Raw genomic sequence first — 19296 nt, 5'->3', positions numbered from 1 at the left:
CATAAACAAGACCATGCTCCATCCATTTCCAAGGGGCTGCAGTTACTCCAAGGTCGTCTCTACGCTACACGCTTCAAAATTCACTCAAGCACCACTGACTCTGAACTCCTGCCTGGAGACAGCATTCCAAAAGAAGACTTTAAAACCCAGCCGACTCATAACTTTCTAAACCAACAACTTAAAATAATGTTGGTCTTTTTACTAAAATGAGGAACATTTTACTTTGTGTCTCACAAAATGTAAGCAATTATATACAAATTTGCATACTTTTCAACTGAACCATCTTCCTCTCATTCTAAATTGTCTGAAGAGCAAACCAATAACTGTGAGTAACTGAAGGTCACCGCATCGGGGTCCGCTTAGAACCTTCCTGAGATACTGGAGGAACCCATTTTTCTGGAAATGTTTTCTTCTATGTAGAGAGTGTAATGAGGACACTGGCCCTGGGCTTATCCAGGCATAGGTGCAACTTAATCCTATTTTTCAGATGTGCCTCGAAATTTCCCATTTTACGCCACTATAACATCTTTCATCCTGCACAATTCTGACCTTTATCTCTTTATTGTGTGTGGTCAGTTTAGAGCACCTCATGAGTCCTGCAGCACACCTGGGCACTCGGGGGGCAAACAAGTATATGTCCCACCTGCTTTCAAGGAATGCCTTCTGAGTCAGTAGACTGGGCTTTCAGGCCTTCTTGCCCATTTGTATGCACCTGCCCACAGCCTTGGCATGTCCGTCACACTTATGGCATGTACCGTGCTACAAATTCTGGCTCGGGCATCATGGGAGAACATGTGTTACGGGAATCCCTTCAGATGTAGTCAGCATTTCTTTACTGAGCAGCAGTGATGCTACGGTTGTTTCTTCATATAAAAGTCTCCTCCATTCCCATAAAGTGCGCATGGTGCCTGCCATACCTGAATGCTGGGAGAGTCACTTCATCCACAGAGGAGCCCTTTTCTGACGTCCCAATTGTGAGGTCATAACCTTCTTTGTAAGGGCACTCGGAAAACACTGCACCTGCAAGAGGGGAAAAAGCTCTGGCTGTTAATTTCTGGCACCGGCCGATAGGAGCGCAGGTTAAATTAAACCATCCCAGTCAATGAGACGCCATGAAAACTGTATAAAAACGAGGTGAGATAATTAAATTGGATTTATAGGGGATAAAATCAATTAGTTGCTGACTTAGACTTGAGTATGGACATTTAACCATATGAAAGCAATTGCAGTGATTCAAGATTCAAAGAGGTTTGCTGGATTTGTGTCACTCTCTGTTCAAGTGAAGGCGCAATGCCAACAAGAGAGACATTGGCTGTATCATGGGTCCAGAAACATACAAGCAGTCAGGATGGAGAATCCATGAGGGGATATGGCCCACTCTATATAGAGGGGAGGATTGGAGCCAGTGAAGGGGTGAGGGGAATTGTGAGGGATTCTTTCTCACCCTATTATGACAATGATGTATCAGGCTCCATAGAGAAGGTTGAAACTGGAAAGGTGGTTAGTAAAAGTGGGACATGGAGGATGCTGTTAAGTTGCAAAGTTGTTTTGATAAAGGAAATGTGTATAGTTTAGATCATGGATTATAAATATTTGTTTCACTGTTCCACACTGGCGATTGTCTAGCCCCTCCCAAACATACATCACCACACACAACGCTACAACATAGGCCCGGACACCGAGAGATTACGCCGAACTGCTGCGCCTAACGGACCCTCATGGCGGGGTCCCCCCCTGTGGACTAGACGCGCGGGAAACCGGCCATCCTCCCCCCCCCCCTCCGGTCTCCCACCTGCCCACCCCGCAGGACACGATTGACACACTGATTCCGCACCCCCCCCCTCCCGACAGTATGGCAATCTCTACCCCTATCCACCCCTACCTGCCTCTTACATACCCTATGTTACTGTTGTATAGTTCATTACTATTCTGGTTTTTACCTCCTTTTGGACCATGCCCATACAGATACAACTCTACACTTCATACTTTACGAAGCCTTCGGGCGTGACAGCTAGGGCCTAGGCGTATCACCTGAGTGCCGAGATAAATAGCAGTCACTCGTCAGGGTGGGCGAGCAGAGCAACCACATGCTCCCAACACGCTTGGACACTGAGCAACCTCGTCACTCATTACTGTAACACCATACTCACTTGAAGGACGACCCAAACTGATACCCTTCCCAACGATACACTAAAGACATGGTGGGCTCGACCGAAACCGAAGATGTTTATGAGCGTCAACCCAACGTAGCAACCCTGACCTTACAGGCTATATAAGGAAAAATCCATAGACCACACACTTTCGTGACGCCGAATGATTGTATGATTGCAAAGTATCGTGACATGTTGAAATACACTGCCGAACCCCAGGGTTGTCGGCCTTGAAGCTGTGTTCACTTCTTCTAACTAATGCAATATTCATTAACCGCAGCTGGCCCGACTGGGTTGTAAGCTAACTGCTGTGTACAGTATATGTTGGACAATAAAGGTCTTTAAAAAAAATATATATATATTTGTTTCACTTAGGGACGAAAGAAATACAATTGACATAACTACAGAGACAGAAATATTGTGTCTTGATGAAGATGGTGTGAAACTACTGAAGCCATCGAAACGCATCGACGCTGTTGATGAAGCACAATTTAAGGACTGACACGAACAGGCATAATATTGATTCGGTCAATGTATTAACTGTGTCTTTGAGTCCAATTGAATGTGCAACTGTAACTGACAAGGGTTGGGTCTTACATTTGTCTGTCTAGATTATGATGGTCATAATTGCAAACTGTCCATTTACTTTTTTGTGAATTATATGTGATGCCTGTTTTTTAATATTCAGAAAGGATTGATGATATTGTGTCTCATTTGTATGTTTTCATGTGATTTTATATTTTGTATAATGGACTGCGAACAAAAAATTTCTTTTTAATAAAAGATCATGACAAAGTATTTGATATAATACTCAATATTTCACATTGGCAATTAGTGCATTTAGAACAATTGGGTCAAGGGAATATTTTCTGTTTTTGTTATGGGAATGAAACGCGTTGGCTGGATTGTTAATACCTGATACTTTTAAAAAAGAGATATTTTGGAATAAAGAAGTTATTTTCTCTAACTATTTTGGCCTATTGGACTTCTTGAGCTGCGCACCCCCGTTAAATACAATAGCCTTTACTGCAGTGATCTAGAAAGTCATGCAAGCCCACAGGAGGGGCTCAGTGTCACTGTATGTTGTGTCGCCATCAGGACTAAGCTCTGATGTGCCCCCCTCCAGGCCCCGTGTACCCCCCTCCAGGCCCCGTGTACCCCCCTCCATGCCCCGTGTGCACCCCTCCAGGCCCCGTGTGCACCCCTCCAGGCCCCGTGTGCACCCCTCCAGGCCCCGTGTACCCCCCTCCAGGCCCCGTGTGCACCCCTCCAGGCCCCGTGTGCACCCCTCCAGGCCCCGTGTGCCCCCCTCCAGGCCCCGTGTGCCCCCCTCCAGGCCCCGTGTACCCCCCTCCAGGCCCCGTGTACCCCCCTCCAGGCCCGTGTACCTCCCTCCAGGCCCCGTGTACCCCCCTCCAGGCCCCGTGTGCACCCCTCCAGGCCCCGTGTACCCCCCTCCAGGCCCCGTGTACCCCCCTCCAGGCCCCGTGTACCCCCCTCCAGGCCCCGTGTACCCCCCTCCAGGCCCCGTGTGCACCCCTCCAGGCCCCGTGTACCCCCCTCCAGGCCCCGTGTACCCCCCTCCAGGCCCCGTGTACCCCCCTCCAGGCCCCTTACTAGACACCTGTGTATCTGGAGGACGTGTGATGTCTCAAGATGCACACTGGGCACAGGCATTGATAACCCATGAGCCACCTTGCTTCTGTGGCTTGGGGAGAGAAAGAGGGCCAAGCTGGCTGCTAAGGAACAGCAGTGTGCCTGCAAGAAAGAGATCTGATCCCTAAGATGACCTGCAGACAGCCCCGGTGACTGGAAGGACCGGCCTAGGGATACCAAGGCTCCTCCGACACCCTAATCCACTCTGGCACAAACACTAAATCTATCAGGACGAACTGTGCATCAGCAGCATCACCTGGTAACACCCCACATGCGAACCACTCTGAGGTGGCACCTCATCCATGGGAGTCTCGCCTCTCACCTCAATGCTCTGTTCTTGCTCATCACCCTAACCTGCCACACAATCTCATTGACACCGCCCTTATAACGGCAGCCTTCGGTACTCAAACAGGTGTCTAGTTGGGTTCACAACTCCCTCACAAACCCGTGCCCCACTCATCTTTCAATTCCACACCCCACTGTCATCTGACCCATGGAAAAGAGCGGATGTCCGTACTTCCTCAGCCAGGAAGACCCGCTGCAGGCAAGGATAGTCTACAAATGAGGCACCCTCATTTCAAGGGGTGAACCACAATCTAATGATGGTACAGGCCCTGGTGACAGATAAACCTGTGACCTCTCCATGATTGCTTCCTCATTTGTTTGGACCGCCTACCCCTGAGGAGAAATGGAAATGGAAGTCTGTATTCCACCAGGACTCGGCGCAGGTCAGTCGTGACTCTTGCACTCTCAGTGATTAATGTTACTCTCACTTGTAATTCCTGATCTCGTCCCAAGCCAACCATAAGATCTGCTACTGAGGTTGGCTTCCAACCCAACAGGAGCCAACACACCTTCTGTAAGTTGATGACACGCAGCTATGTTTCAGTCTGGGGGTGAGAAGGTCGTCCACGACCAATGCACCTCCTTACTCTCGTCATCCACGAATCTACTCACTTAGAGACAGCAACAAACTACCTCAGACCCCATACAGGCTCCCTCGTTTGTGGGGCGATTGCTGCCACCAGCTGCCCAAACACATGCAGTAGAGGTCAGTTTGGACAATGGAAACGATCACACTCTGCCTTCGTTATTAAGTCATCCACCCCTTTCCCTTCACTGCCTCCTGCGTCTTCCCCAACTTTCGTCCTGCGATTCTCCACAGCTCCACTGCCAGTAGCATTAAAAGCAAGGCGACTTCAACTACTTTGGTGCAGATGTACCCCAAGTGCTGGCCCATACCTGCCAGTGAATCTCTCCTCCCAAACCCACTTCAAAGGCCGGGTCATTCCAGGTCCATCCACTACACAGACTGCACACAGGAGCAGAACAAGGTCAGTACTCACTCAGGGAGGGGGCCAGCCGCACTTTGTAGCCCCAGTGCAGACCCGCCTCAGTCCTCGGCTGCTTCGGCGACACAACTTTCCCTTGCAGCACTTTACAACCTAAGGGACAAAAAAGGGTTCTGTTCAGGGTCAAAGGAACGCAAGCACTGACAAAGAGAATGACCAAAGCATGCACACACACACACACGTACGTATGTTCTGTGCACCCTGACGCCCACACTCTTAACCAACCCTCTTGCCCCTGTCCTGGAGGATCCATTACAAGGGCTCAGACATCAATCCTGCCTCGCTTGTACACTCTCTCCAGGCAGCGACATTTAAATTGTGGAGTCACTGAAGACAGGTGAGTAAGTAATTCAATGAAACAAAGATCACTCCTGAAATGGGTAGATTTGAAAAACCTCAAGCTGATTTCTGTACCAATTTTTATCTACAAAATTCATATTTAAATTTGACATTGTGGATGCATCTCTCCCCCCACCCCATGCGTCTCCCCTCCCCCCACCCCAGTACAGGAGCCTGCGCACTGGGAGAAGCAGAGATCAAAGGTAGTCTTTGGTGGATAACTAATAAACACATTGCGTTAGGGCGGATGTTTTTACTCTTCCTGTCAGAGTGGGGGGATTAGCACCCCCCATGCCCCCCGTGACCCCAGCCAGCCTCAGGAAGCCCTTTGAGGATGGAGGCTCTTGTGAAACCTGGCTCTACACACATTTTAACAGAGGAATACCCACGGTTTTAGCAACATGTTCCCTGACAGCTTTATTGTAATGCAAGTATCACACAGAAGCTGCTGTCAGCCAAAGACATTTCTGAAACACTCTTAAACAAGCATTTGCAATGCAATAGGTCTCGCATTTAAGCGAGTTTAAGCTATTGGCATTGTAAATGACAATGCGTTTTAATGACGTTTCAAAAACCAAAACATAAATAAAAGACATTGTCATTAACAATGCCAATAGCTCAAACTCGCGTAAATGCGAGACCTGTTGCATTGCACATGCTTGTTCTCTATGTAGGCTGCTGCATGCAGCCTACGTGGAGAAAAAGGCCCGGCTGGGACGCTCTACAATGCACCTCACCAATCACAATGCTGCCGTTGCAGCATTGTGATTGGGCTTAGGGGAGGCGAGGAAGGCTGCCTGTGGCTGCTTCCTGTTGGGACCCCACCACTGCCAGGAGCTGAGGCAGCGCCGGACTCAGGACCCAGTAAGGTACGTCTTTTGGGGCTGCCTCCTAACCGCTGGGATGAAGCATCTGGGTTCGTCCATCCACAGTGCGTCCGTGGGCTGCCGCTGCACCAACTCAACCTTACTACCCCAGGCTGCAAGGTAGGAAGAGGGCGAGACTTCTCTCTTTGGGCTCGTGGACTTTTGGAATAATCTTCTCATAGTGTGTTTTAATGCAACTCCGCACTTTATGCTCTTTGTCTGTAACTGCTTCATGTGTGCGGAGTTGGAGTGACTGATACATGTGAGAAAGGAACTCTGCATGCAGTATTTATGAATTGTTGTAAGTCTGTTCTCTGCAGACGGGGGGCGGCAGCAGTCTGGAGCGTGATAATGAAGGAAGAGTGAAAGCTGTTGAAATATTAAATACTACATCCCAGCCGTCAACACACTGGCAGGTTGACAAGTCCCCAGGTCACTCTCATTCTTTGTGATATTTTTGCAGTACTAGTCTAGCGCCAAAGCATGCAGCTTGGAGGCGCTAAGCACCCCCCAAGCCAGCACATTCACATTCTGGAGTACTGCAGCGGGTCGGAGACTTGTTTTGGGTTAGTTCATTTATTTTCTAGCCCGTAGACTAGGCTGTACGATCTGTCCGTTTTTAGTACATTTACGATATGACAAACTAAGGAATAGGATTTTTACCCTGTTTTCACGAGTGAGATTGCTTAAAACTCGGTTCTCTTGAGATCTGCATGAAGATGACACCAAAAGCATATGGCGGCTGTTAGGTCAATGCTGCATAAAATAACTTCGCTACAAGCGCACTTTGTGTGTTTTTACTCACGTACTGTAATTGTGAACAGATGCAGTACACTATTGGAAATCGCTTTTACGAAATATTAGATGAACAACATTTTACGGTTTCAAGAAATGTAAAGTGCGTGTATTTGGATGACAGCCTTCTATTGGAGAGCTTTTGGAGAGGTTTGTTAAGGCGAGGGCAAATCTATAGAGAAATGAACGCCTTGTCCAAAAGATCCCGAACTTGTGAGAAAAGATGGAACGTCAGCAATGGCAACAAGCTGTCTCCGCGTGCACATCTCCTGTCCGCGCAAGCACAGCGAGCAGTAGACAGGGAGGGACAGGAGATGTGCACGCGTACACACGACCCGTACGGGACAGAAGATGTGCATACGTACACATGACCCGTACGCGTGCACATCTCCTGTCCCCCTTCGCTAGAAAAACCGACAACAATAGATCTCACCAAGGCGCGCAGCGCATGCGCTGCATCGCTAGGCGAGACCTAACAAAAATACTGATTTCAAAGGCTTGGCGGTAAACCTGGTGTGTAATCCTGAAGTTACGGAATGTACGTGAATATCTACTCTGGAGAAGGTCTTATCTTACATTGCACTGGCTCCGCCTTCCTTTGGCTTGTCCAGCCCTGTGTGCCTGACCCCTGCCCTGTCCGAGCAGTGAAAGGACCGTCCAGTTACCTGCACTCTGCTGCTTGTGAAGCTGCACCGTCACTCGAAGGCCAGGCTGCAACTGGCGGTCGATCTGCACCTCCTGGGGGGGAACAGAAGACATTTTAACAAAACACAACATGTAAAGGGTGGGTAAACAGACATTGGAAGAGGGTGAGCAGGGGTAAATAGAGGTAGACATTGGGTGAAGAGGGACTGGCCTCAAAATTAAACAGGGGTATATAGAACACGACAGAGGAAAGGGGAACACAAAACACAACGTTGAAGGGGACAAATAGAAGATATTAGATTGCCGCATAACATATCATAAAATACACTGTTGTCTCGCCCTAAATTCAAGTACACAGCAACTAGAGCAGATTAGGTTTGCAAATGTTGGCTGTAAAGTTGCACTATGTGACAAGACACTGAGTCATTCATTGCAGGATATAGCAGAAGACACTGGCAAACAGCTATATATAGTGCATGATGCTACCGCTGGGTGAAAAAACCTTGTAGCTGTGTGAAACCATGCAGAAACATACTGCGGTACACAAAGGGGTGCATGCACGAGGAGAGAGGCACTGAGTTGTGTAGAAATGAGCATCCGCGAAGCAATACACGAGTATAGACCGCAAGATACAACATGTATGTCTACCATGAGTGAGCCTCTGAGGTACGCACAGAACTGTGCATGGGGACAGCAACATTCCAGACCATGAAAGGGGTATGAGGAGCGAGAATGTATAATAAGGAGTATCCGTGATGAGCTTGATACCGTCCAGGGTGTGTGAGAAACAACACTGCAGAATGCGCAGTGTTAGATTGTACAGCAACACGCCACAGAGGAGACTGAGAAGAGAGACGCTGCAGGACATGTAACTATTTGTGAAGAACAAACCACTGCAAACAACGCCAGTGTGTAAGGAGCAAGACACTGAAAAATATAAGGGTGTCCAAAGATTGAGACAAACAAGATGATGGAGGTGCTTGTGGAGCGAGACACTGCAGAATATACAGGTGTGCAAGCAATGAACAGAGAAGACGATGGAGGTGCGTGTGGAGTGAGACATTGCAGAATATACAGGTGTGCAAGCAGTGAAACAGAAGACGATGGTGGTGCGTGTGGAGCGAGACATTGCAGAATATACAGGTGTGCAAGCAATGAACAGAGAAGACGATGGAGGTGCGTGTGGAGTGAGACATTGCAGAATATACAGGTGTGCAAGCAATGAAACAGACGCCGATGGAGGTGCATGTGGAGTGAGACATTGCAGAATATATAGGTGTGCAAGCAGTGAAACTGAGAAGACGATGGAGGTGCATGTGGAGTGAGACATTGCAGAATATACAGGTGTGCAAGCAGTGAACAGACGCCGATGGAGGTGCATGTGGAGTGAGACATTGCAGAATATATAGGTGTGCAAGCAGTGAAACTGAGAAGACAATGGAGGTGCATGTGGAGTGAGACATTGCAGAATATACAGGTGTGCAAGCAGTGAACAGACGCCGATGGAGGTGCATGTGGAGTGAGACATTGCAGAATATATAGGTGTGCAAGCAGTGAAACTGAGAAGACAATGGAGGTGCATGTGGAGGGAGACATTGCAGAATATACAGGTGTGCAAGCAGTGAAACAGACGACGATGGAGGTGCATGTGGAGTGAGACATTGCAGAATATACAGGTGTGCAAGCAATGAAACAGACGCCGATGGAGGTGCATGTGGAGTGAGACATTGCAGAATATATAGGTGTGCAAGCAGTGAAACTGAGAAGACAATGGAGGTGCATGTGGAGTGAGACATTGCAGAATATATAGGTGTGCAAGCAATGAACAGAGAAGACGATGGTGGTGCGTGTGGAGCGAGACATTGCAGAATATACAGGTGTGCAAGCGGTGAAACTGAGAAGACTGTGGTGCATGTGGAGGGAGACATTGCAGAATATACAGGTGTGCAAGCAGTGAAACAGAGTAGACGACGGAGGTGCATGTGGAGCGAGACACTGCAGAATATACAGGTGTGCAAGCGGTGAAACTGAGAAGACGATGGAGGTGCATGTGGAGTGAGACATTGCAGAATATACAGGTGTGCAAGCAGTGAAACAGACGACGATGGAGGTGCATGTGGAGTGAGACATTGCAGAATATATAGGTGTGCAAGCAGTGAAACTGAGAAGACAATGGAGGTGCATGTGGAGTGAGACATTGCAGAATATTTAGGTGTGCAAGCGGTGAAACTGAGAAGACTGTGGTGCATGTGGAGGGAGACATTGCAGAATATACAGGTGTGCAAGCAGTGAAACAGACGACGATGGAGGTGCATGTGGAGTGAGACAATGCAGAATATTCAGGTGTGCAAGCGGTGAAACAGACGACGATGGAGGTGCATGTGGAGTGAGACATTGCAAAATACATAGGTGTGCAAGCAATGAAACTGAGAAGACGGTGGTGCATGTGGAGGGAGACATTGCAGAATATACAGGTGTGCAAGCGGTGAAACTGAGAAGACTGTGGTGCATGTGGAGGGAGACATTGCAGAATATGTAGGTGTGGAACCAGTGGAACTGAGGGGACGAAGGAGGCGTATGTGGAGCGAGACATTGCACAATATATAGGTGTGCAAGCAGTGAAACAGAGAAGACGATGGAGGTGCATGTGGAGTGAGACATTGCAGAATACATAGGTGTGCAAGCAAGGACACTAAGACAATGGAGGTGCATGTGGAGTGAGACAATGCAGAATATACAGGTGTGCAAGCAGTGAAACAGAGAAGACAATGGAGGTGCATGTGGAGTGAGACAATGCAGAATATACAGGTGTGCAAGCAGTGAAACTGAGAAGACTGTGGTGCATGTGGAGGGAGACATTGCAGACTATATAGGTGTGCAAGCAATGAACAGAGAAGACAATGGAGGTGCATGTGGAGCAAGACATTGCAAAATATATAGGTGTGCAAGCGGTGAAACAGAGAAGACGATGGAGGTGCATGTGGAGCGAGAGTGCAGAATATATAGGTGTGCCGCCTTCCTCGAGACGAACGGATCCCTCGACCACTCGCAGTCCGGCTTCCGAGCCAACCACAGCACCGAGACCGCCCTCATCGCAGCCACTGACGACATCCGAGCCCTGCTCGACAACGGGGAAACAGCGGCCCTCATCCTCCTGGACCTCTCCGCAGCGTTCGATACTGTCTGCCACCGCTCCCTAGTGCAGCGCCTCAGCAACATCGGAATCCAAGAGAAGGCACTAGAGTGGATCATCTCGTTCCTCGCCGGAAGAACCCAGAGAGTCCGCCTCCCCCAATCAGATCCGAGGCCACTGAAGTAATCTGGGGCGTACCACAAGGTTCATCACTCAGCCCCACCCTCTTCAACGTCTACATGAGCCCCCTCGCGGCCATCGCACGCCAACACAACCTCAACATCATCTCCTACGCCGACGACACCCAGCTGATCCTCTCCCTCACCAACGACCCAGCCACCGCCAGAACCAACCTACACGAAGGGATGAAAGACGTAGCCGAATGGATGATGAACAGCCGCCTGAAACTGAACTCAGACAAGACGGAAGTCCTCATCCTTGGATCATCACCCTCTGCCTAGGACGACTCCTGGTGGCCCCCTGCCCTGGGCAGCGCACCCAAACCAACGGACCACGCGCGCAACCTGGGCTTCATCCTGGACTCCTCCCTCTCGATGACCAGACAAGTCAACGCCGTCTCATCATCATGTTTCAACATCCTACGCATGCTCCGAAAGATCTTCCGATGGATCCCCACCGAAACCAGAAAGACGGTCACCCAGGCACTCGTCACCAGCCGACTGGACTACGGAAACACCCTCTACGCCGGAACCACAGCCAAACTACAGAAAAGACTCCAACGCATCCAGAACGCCTCCGCACGACTCAACCTGGACATCCCCCGACACAGCCACATCTCCGGACATCTGAGAGACCTGCACTGGCTCCCCGTCGGCAAGAGAATCACATTCCGACTCCTCACCCACGCACACAAGGCCCTCCACGACCTGGGCCCCAGGTACCTCAACAACCGCCTGACCTTCTACACTCCCACCCGCCAGCTACGATCGACCAGCCACGCCCTCGCCGCCGTTCCACGCATCCGAAGAGCCACCATGGGAGGAAGATCCTTCTCCTACCTGGCAGCCAAGACTTGGAACTCCCTCCCCATCCACCTCCGTCTGCCCCAAGACCACCTCTCCTTCAGGAAGCAACTCAAGACCTGGCTGTTCGAGCAGTAGCGGACCCCCTCCCCCTAGCGCCTTGAGACCCTACGGGTGAGTAGCGCGCTATACAAATATCTTGATTGATTGATTGATTGCAAGCAGTGAAACTGAGAAGACGATGGAGGTGCATGTGGAGAGAGACATTGCAGAATATATAGGTGTGCAAACAATGAACAGAGAAGACGATGGTGGTGCGTGTGGAGCGAGACATTGCAGAATATACAGGTGTGCAAGCAAGGAACAGAGAAGACGATGGAGGTGCATGTGGAGCGAGACATTGCGAAATCTATAGGTGTGCAAGCAGTGAAACAGAGAAGACTGTGGTGCATGTGGAGCGAGACGTTGCAGAATCTATAGGCTTGCAAGCAGTGAAACAGAGAAGACTGTGGTGCATGTGGAGGGAGACATTTCAGAATGCATAGGTGTGCAAGCGGTGAAACTGAGAAGACTGTGGTGCATGTGGAGGGAGACATTGCAGAATATATAGGTGTGCAAACGGTGAAACTGAGAAGACGATGGAGGTGCATGTGGAGCAAGACATCGCAGAATATACAGGTGTGCAAGCAGTGAAACTGAAGACGATGGAGGTGCATGTGGAGGGAGACAATGCAGAATATATAGGTGTGCAAGCGGTGAAACTGAGAAGACGATGGAGGTGCATGTGGAGTGAGACAATGCAGAATATATAGGTGTGCAAGCAGTGAAACTGAAGACGATGGAGGTGCATGTGGAGGGAGACATTGCAGAATATATAGGTGTGCAAGCAATGAAACTGAGTAGACAATGGAGGTGCATGAGGAGCGAGACATTGCAGAATATACAGGTGTGCAAGCAGTGAAACAGACGACGATGGAGGTGCATGTGGAGGGAGACATTGCAGAATATACAGGTGTGCAAGCAGTGAAACAGACGACGATGGAGGTGCATGTGGAGGGAGACATTGCAGAATATACAGGTGTGCAAGCAATGAAACAGACGACGATGGAGGTGCATGTGGAGTGAGACATTGCAGAATATACAGGTGTGCAAGCAGTGAAACAGACGACGATGGAGGTGCATGTGGAGTGAGACATTGCAGAATATACAGGTGTGCAAGCAGTGAAACAGACGCCGATGGAGGTGCATGTGGAGGGAGACATTGCAGAATATACAGGTGTGCAAGCAATGAAACAGACGCCGATGGAGGTGCATGTGGAGTGAGACATTGCAGAATATACAGGTGTGCAAGCAGTGAAACAGACGCCGATGGAGGTGCATGTGGAGGGAGACATTGCAGAATATACAGGTGTGCAAGCAATGAAACAGACGCCGATGGAGGTGCATGTGGAGGGAGACACTGCAGAATATACAGGTGTGCAAGCAGTGAACAGAGAAGACAATGGAGGTGCATGTGGAGGGAGACATTGCAGAATATACAGGTGTGCAAGCAATGAAACAGACGCCGATGGAGGTGCATGTGGAGGGAGACATTGCAGAATACATAGGTGTGCAAGCGGTGAAACAGAGAAGACGATGGAGGGGCATGCGGAGCTTCTGTACTGGTCCCGTGATACTAAGCAATATGACTGGCTGGCCGTCACATCTACAGAAATGTTGAGGCTGACATTACAGGACACAGGGAACTCAGTCCCTGTGACCTTTGGGTAAAAAAATTAATAATAATAATAATGTATAATGGGGCAGGGTAGGGATGCCCTAACCCAGAGGCCAAAATAAAAAAAGAAATCGTCATGAGAGTCCCACGGTAGTCCCATGGGTATCAACGAGGTCCTTGTGTGGTGTTGTGGGACTCTTGTGGGACTCAGGTGGCCTTCCCTTGTTTTCCTGCTCGAGTACTGCAGAACAGTGTCAGTATTAAAAGGTGAAGTCCCGGAATACCTTGTAGTGATGCTGGTGTGGTAGTACCGCAGAAGTACTGCGAACATTTTTTAAATGTGTGGTACCTGTCCATAAGAGGGGTGTGCGCGTCTATAGGAGGTTTGTTCTTGTGTGCAATCCCCCTCTGCGCATGGCAAAAAGCTATACACGCCGATGGAGTTGGCTGAGCATGATCCAAAAAAAAACAACACAGAAATTCACTGGAAAAAAACCAAAAGAGTTAATGTGGTGCAATAGTTGGGCCTTGTAAAATAATAATTATGGCTTAAAAAAAATAAATGAATGAATGACATTCACCTATGTAGCCTTGCTGGGAAGTAATACATTCTATGCAGAAACTTAAAATGGATAATCCTTAGCCGACTGCTGTCCGTAATATTGTCTGTTTGCTGGCAGCAATAGAGCCACTGCTCATCTTCCAGTGCATGTCCAAGCTCCCCTTCCCAGCCTTCTCTCACGATGTTCCGGACGCCAATGTGCAACGTAAGGACAGCTATGTAGAGGCGCGACACCACGTGGGAGGGATTGTCAGCCTGAAGAAGAATGTGTAATGGGTCAGGGTGGGCGGATCCTTAGGGAACTTCAGCCTTGCCATCCTAAAATCTTGTCTTAGCCTTGTGTATATGAAGAGGTCTACAGGTGAGGGAGTGTGTCCTCTGAAAAAATCCTCCTTTTGTCTAAACCTCCCCTCTGCGTACAATGCCCCCGGGTATATATGTCGTATCTACATAGCATTCGCCTACACAAGCCTTCATGCGTGCTTGGTATGCTAATGGAAGTGCAGGTGAGTACACCATAGGTGCTCGTACTCTTTCTGCAATATTTCTCCAGGCCGCGTCGGTGCCCGCAACAGTTGAATCCCCTCCTCCAACTTCCTTCCGTCCCATTCCCAGAAAGCCAGTTCGTGTTATAGGTGTCATGTATCTCGGCTCCATCGCGAGATGCGGCATGAAGGGAGGGGACTTAAACCAGTATATTGCATAATGTGCTTGTGCACGAAGATAGTATAGCTCTGGGTCTGGTGCATCAAATCCCCCTCGGGCGATAGGCATGGTGAGAATGTCCCAATTAATTCTAGGCTGCTTACCTCCCCCCCCCCCCCCATGCAAGTCGGATCAGTTGGCTTTTCAAGTTCTGAAGAAAGGGCGCCCCGGGGCGTATGGAATGTTTATGAACTAGTATAGGAGCTTCGGCAGGGCCACCATTTTCATTAGTGCGATGCGTCCAGCTAGTGACAATGGCATCGCGATCCATCTAGGTATAGCATCCTCTATAGAATTCAGAGCTTTGTCATGGTTAGCTCTCAGTCGTTCTTACCTAACTCTAGTGATTATTATACCTAAATATTCAAGTTCTGTTTCACACCATTTCAACGGATACTCCAGTGGGCAGTTAGGAGTGTCTGGAGTAAGGGAAAGGATCTCGGACTTCTCCCAATTTATTGCGATACCGGAGAGTGCACCAAATTTAATGATTAACCGCATGATTCCATTGAGGCCAACCTGGGGATCCCTTATATATCCGCGTAGAGACACACCAGCACATGTCTGGTCGGATATTGCAATCCGTACTCCCTGTGGTGCTGCCGGAGCATGGCTGCCAATGGCTCCTTAGCCAGTGCGAACAAGAGGGGCAAAGGGGGCAGCCCTGCCTGGTCCCTCTAGTGATTCAGAAGGCTGCAGATTGTTCGTCGTTAAGGAGCAGCTTTGCTGTAGATTTGTGATCTAGCAGCCTCACCCGTGCCATGTGACTTGAAAGAAACCCCATATGTTACAGCACGTCCATCAAGGGGTCCCATTCTAGGGAGTCGGACGCGGGGAACTCTCGCTGTGTACTGCTTAGCCGGCCCAACTCCACAACTTCTAGATATGGCTCTGTCTCTACCTGCCTGGATCTACACGAGGAGTATAACACTGAATAGTAGGTATGCAAAGTGGGGAGTATTGCCTCTGTATCTTTCTGGGGTGTTCCGTTTTCATCCTTGATTTCTATTATGTAATTAGAGCATCTGGGTTGCCGCGTCAATTCTGCCAGTGCTTGCCCTGGTCTTTCCCCCTCCCCATAGCTCCTAGTCGTATGGTATTTTCAGCAGAACACCCCCTCCCTTTCTGCGATTTCCTGATATTCGGTGAGCGTCTCTCTTCCTTCAACCTGTGTCGCCTCATCCCTGCACTCATGAGTTTGTGTATCCAGCTCTCTAAGATGTTTTTCGAGCCGGGTCGAGTTACTTCTAATGTCTTTTAATATGCTTCCCGCTTTAGCCATGCATATTCCCTAATGGTTACTTTCAACGCCTCCCATACTGTCACTAGGGATGTCACTGAGACTTTATTGGGTTTGAAGAAGTTGGCCCAGCTCGGACCTGAAGGGGGGATCCAGCAGTGCCCTCGTAGGGAGTCACCAGGATATGCATCTGTTCATTTTCCCCGGTGGGAGCAATCGCATGTATACCGAGGAGTGGTCTGAGTATGTTTGTGCTACATATTTGTGTGAGCTACCCATGTCGCAATTCCCTTGGAGACCAACCAAATATCTAGCCAGGACCAGTTGCTGTGTACAGAGGAATTAAATGTGTTCTCTTTTTGAGTCTGATGGGTGTCTTGCTACGCATCTCTTAGTTGATGTTCCTCCTTAATCTGCTGCACCAGGCACTGTGCTTTAGTGTAGTGCTGTGGTGGAGGATGTGAGCGGTCCAGCACTGGTGCATGGTGAGGTTAAAGTTTCCTCTCCAGATAATGTGTGGAGACTACACTGATAACTATCCCACATGGAGTGGTAAAGAAGGATTTCTCGTCCATATTTGGGCCATAACAATTTACCAAAGTGACCGACTGCGATGCCAGCCTTCCCCACACCACGCAGTATCTACCCTGTGGGTCGCTTATAGTTATCTCTTCTATATTAGGGAGTGTTCGTCTTTATAAGGATGGCCATTCCTTTCGAGTATGTGGAGTATGATGAGAAATATCTGGGTGACACCCATTTTGCATCGAATGTCGGTGTGTGTGTTTGGGTTGTGTGTGTTTCCTGGAGCATGGCAATGTGTATATGCAGTCTGTCCAGGTATGCCAGGAGAAGTTGCCTCTTTCGTGGGTCCCCCAGGCCTCTGATATTTCAAGTTATTAGTCCTAAACCCTCCTGTTGTCTACCCCTGTCTATGTGAAGTTTGTCTGTAAGGAGCTTGCGTGTCTGCGTTGGACTTCCGTGTGACTAACTTGGACGGATGCTGTTTCACCTAGCGTACCTTGAACTGTTCTATGTCTATCCCCCGCCCTCCCAACCATGACGGCTTTCCCAACTTGCCGTAAACCATTCACCCCTCCGACTCGTGCCCTTGAGGAATCAAACAGATCCTCAACTCAACCAGAAATACCCTTTCTTTATGACATTTAGTATCCAGTTCTACATTCCCAGTTTGCAAATGCTCAAAAGCATACATGAGAAGGTCCGGAGCGGTAGCCATCATTTTGATGAGGAGAGTGGAAGCATAGGAAAAGATAAAGAAAATAGATAGAGGGGTACAGAAAACGTAAATAGAAGAACATGAATTGGGAAGTACGGTCCTCTGCCCCATTTGTCAGTAATAAGGGATCTCTTGCTGGGGCTGATCACCTAGTGGGCGAAGCATGACCTCCTTCCAGGCTTAGCGCCATGGGTGGAGGGTGTCTGGGACAGAAGTGTTTTGCGCCTGGCAAGTGCTCTGCCTTTGAAAGTCTCGGGCTATTTGTCCAGTCATCTTCTAGCAAAGCTTGTGCGCACATTTTCTGTGTAATAATGTTCTGTAGCATTTTTATAGAGCCAGCATTTGTTGTGTGATTCCGTAGCTGTGATCAACATTTAGGATTTAAGAGCATGTTATCTGAGCTTTCGCATCACCGAGCGGGTTGCGTTTTGTTCAGTCATCCACTTGCATAGGGTATTCTTCATCTTGCCGACTTTCTGCTTGTAGTCGGCGAGCTGTTTGTGCGTCCTGGGTGTCTGGGTAGGGCTTTAAGGAAATCCATGGCTTGTTGTGGAGTTGCGCTAGTGTTGTTTACCTTGGAGTGTTATTCTCAATCGGGCAGGTTAGAGCCTGGCGTATGTGACATTTGCCTGTTGCAATTTTTTCTTGACGGGCAGGAATTTCTTCCTGGCTTCTTGGACTGCCAGCGTGAAGTCCAGGTCAAGGGTATGTTATAGCTGTCGAATGTTAGTGACTGTGTTTCCCTAGCTTTTTGTAGGGCCGTGTCTCGATCCCTGTAGTTTAGTAGTTTTGCCACAATAGGTCTGGGAGGCACTCAAGGCGGAGGCCGCGCAGCTAGTGTCCTGTGTGCCCTTTCCACCACCAGCAGTGGGGAGAAGGTCTCCTTGCGAAAACAGGTCATCAGCATGCGTTCTACCTACTCCTCCATTTTCCCAGTATTGGCAGTCTCGGGCACTCCCAAAATGCGTATTTTATTCCTTGTGGATCTAGCTTCCAGGTCTTCGTTCCTTGCTGCAATTAATTTTAGCAGGCGATCCATTTTTCACTACGTCATTTCGCTGGGTGTTGTCTTCTAGCTCTGAGATTCTATTTTCGGCCTCTCCGATTCTGCCATCATGTTTTTCGAGTCTCTGCATTATGAAATCCATGCGTGTGCACATAGTGTCCATTTTGGATTCTATGGATGTTAAGCTGCGTTTCATTGTCAACAGTAGCGTTTTCATATCGTCTTCATCCGGCTTCTGGGCTGAGTCAGCTCCATCAGGCACGTCTAGTTCTGGCTCCTGGCTCTGTCCCCTTGTCGTCTTGCAGGATTCAAAGGGCAATTTTGTCTGAGTGCCATCCGATTTGCTCTTTGTATTCAGTTGGCTGTCTGCCATGCAGTATCGGTAGCTCAGTGGCACGTTAAATCTTGACTTTTTATGTGGGGGGGGGGGGGGGGGTAGATGGGGGTGGGGAGAGGATCACATGTGCCGCGTGTCTACTGCTGAATTATTTAGCAGTGTCTATGGCAGTTTCAGGTCTACTCCCGTTATCAGCACCAAAATTGTCCCCCAGTTTGAGCACGGTTTGTCGTGTCTTGCAGGGACAGTAGGCCCTACAGTATTTGTCCTGAGCATTCAACTGGACCGTTTTTCCCAATTTCAGTGCACGCTAGCTGCCTTGTCGCACCTTCAGGCCTTTGCGGAGCTCGGTGTAGCGCCTTCGTTCAGCACGCTGCTGTTGGTGTGTCTGATAGGCAGAGGATTCAGGTTCCTCTACCTTCACCTTGCACTTGTGTGCAGACTACAGGATCTTTTGGAAAATTTGGTGAGTTCCAGAGACCATTTGAATTTGAATTTAAACTTTATTGTTGAGTTAATTAAAGCCATAACAATTTCATTTACAGTACAGTTTCAGAGACCATATCTAAC

General features: G+C 49.0%; 1 protein-coding gene across 2 annotated transcripts in view; it reads right to left on the bottom strand.

The window, feature by feature from the left end:
* SPOUT1 (SPOUT domain containing methyltransferase 1) overlaps positions 1–19296 on the bottom strand; it is a 103579-nt gene that overhangs the window by 10094 nt on the left and 74189 nt on the right. For both annotated transcript variants that reach the window (XM_078646589.1, XM_078646590.1), the window contains exons 9-11: positions 7824–7896; positions 5153–5251; positions 918–1020 (exon numbers count right to left, since the gene is read on the bottom strand). In XM_078646589.1, the coding sequence (XP_078502715.1) occupies positions 918–1020; positions 5153–5251; positions 7824–7896 (275 nt within the window). The remainder of the gene's footprint in view (positions 1–917; positions 1021–5152; positions 5252–7823; positions 7897–19296) is intronic.

This window comes from Lissotriton helveticus, chromosome 5_2, assembly GCF_964261635.1.
Source record: "Lissotriton helveticus chromosome 5_2, aLisHel1.1, whole genome shotgun sequence".
NCBI lineage: Eukaryota > Metazoa > Chordata > Amphibia > Caudata > Salamandridae > Lissotriton > Lissotriton helveticus.
The sequence above is the reverse complement of the archived record's forward strand: the minus strand, read 5'-3'. Positions and strand labels throughout refer to the sequence as shown.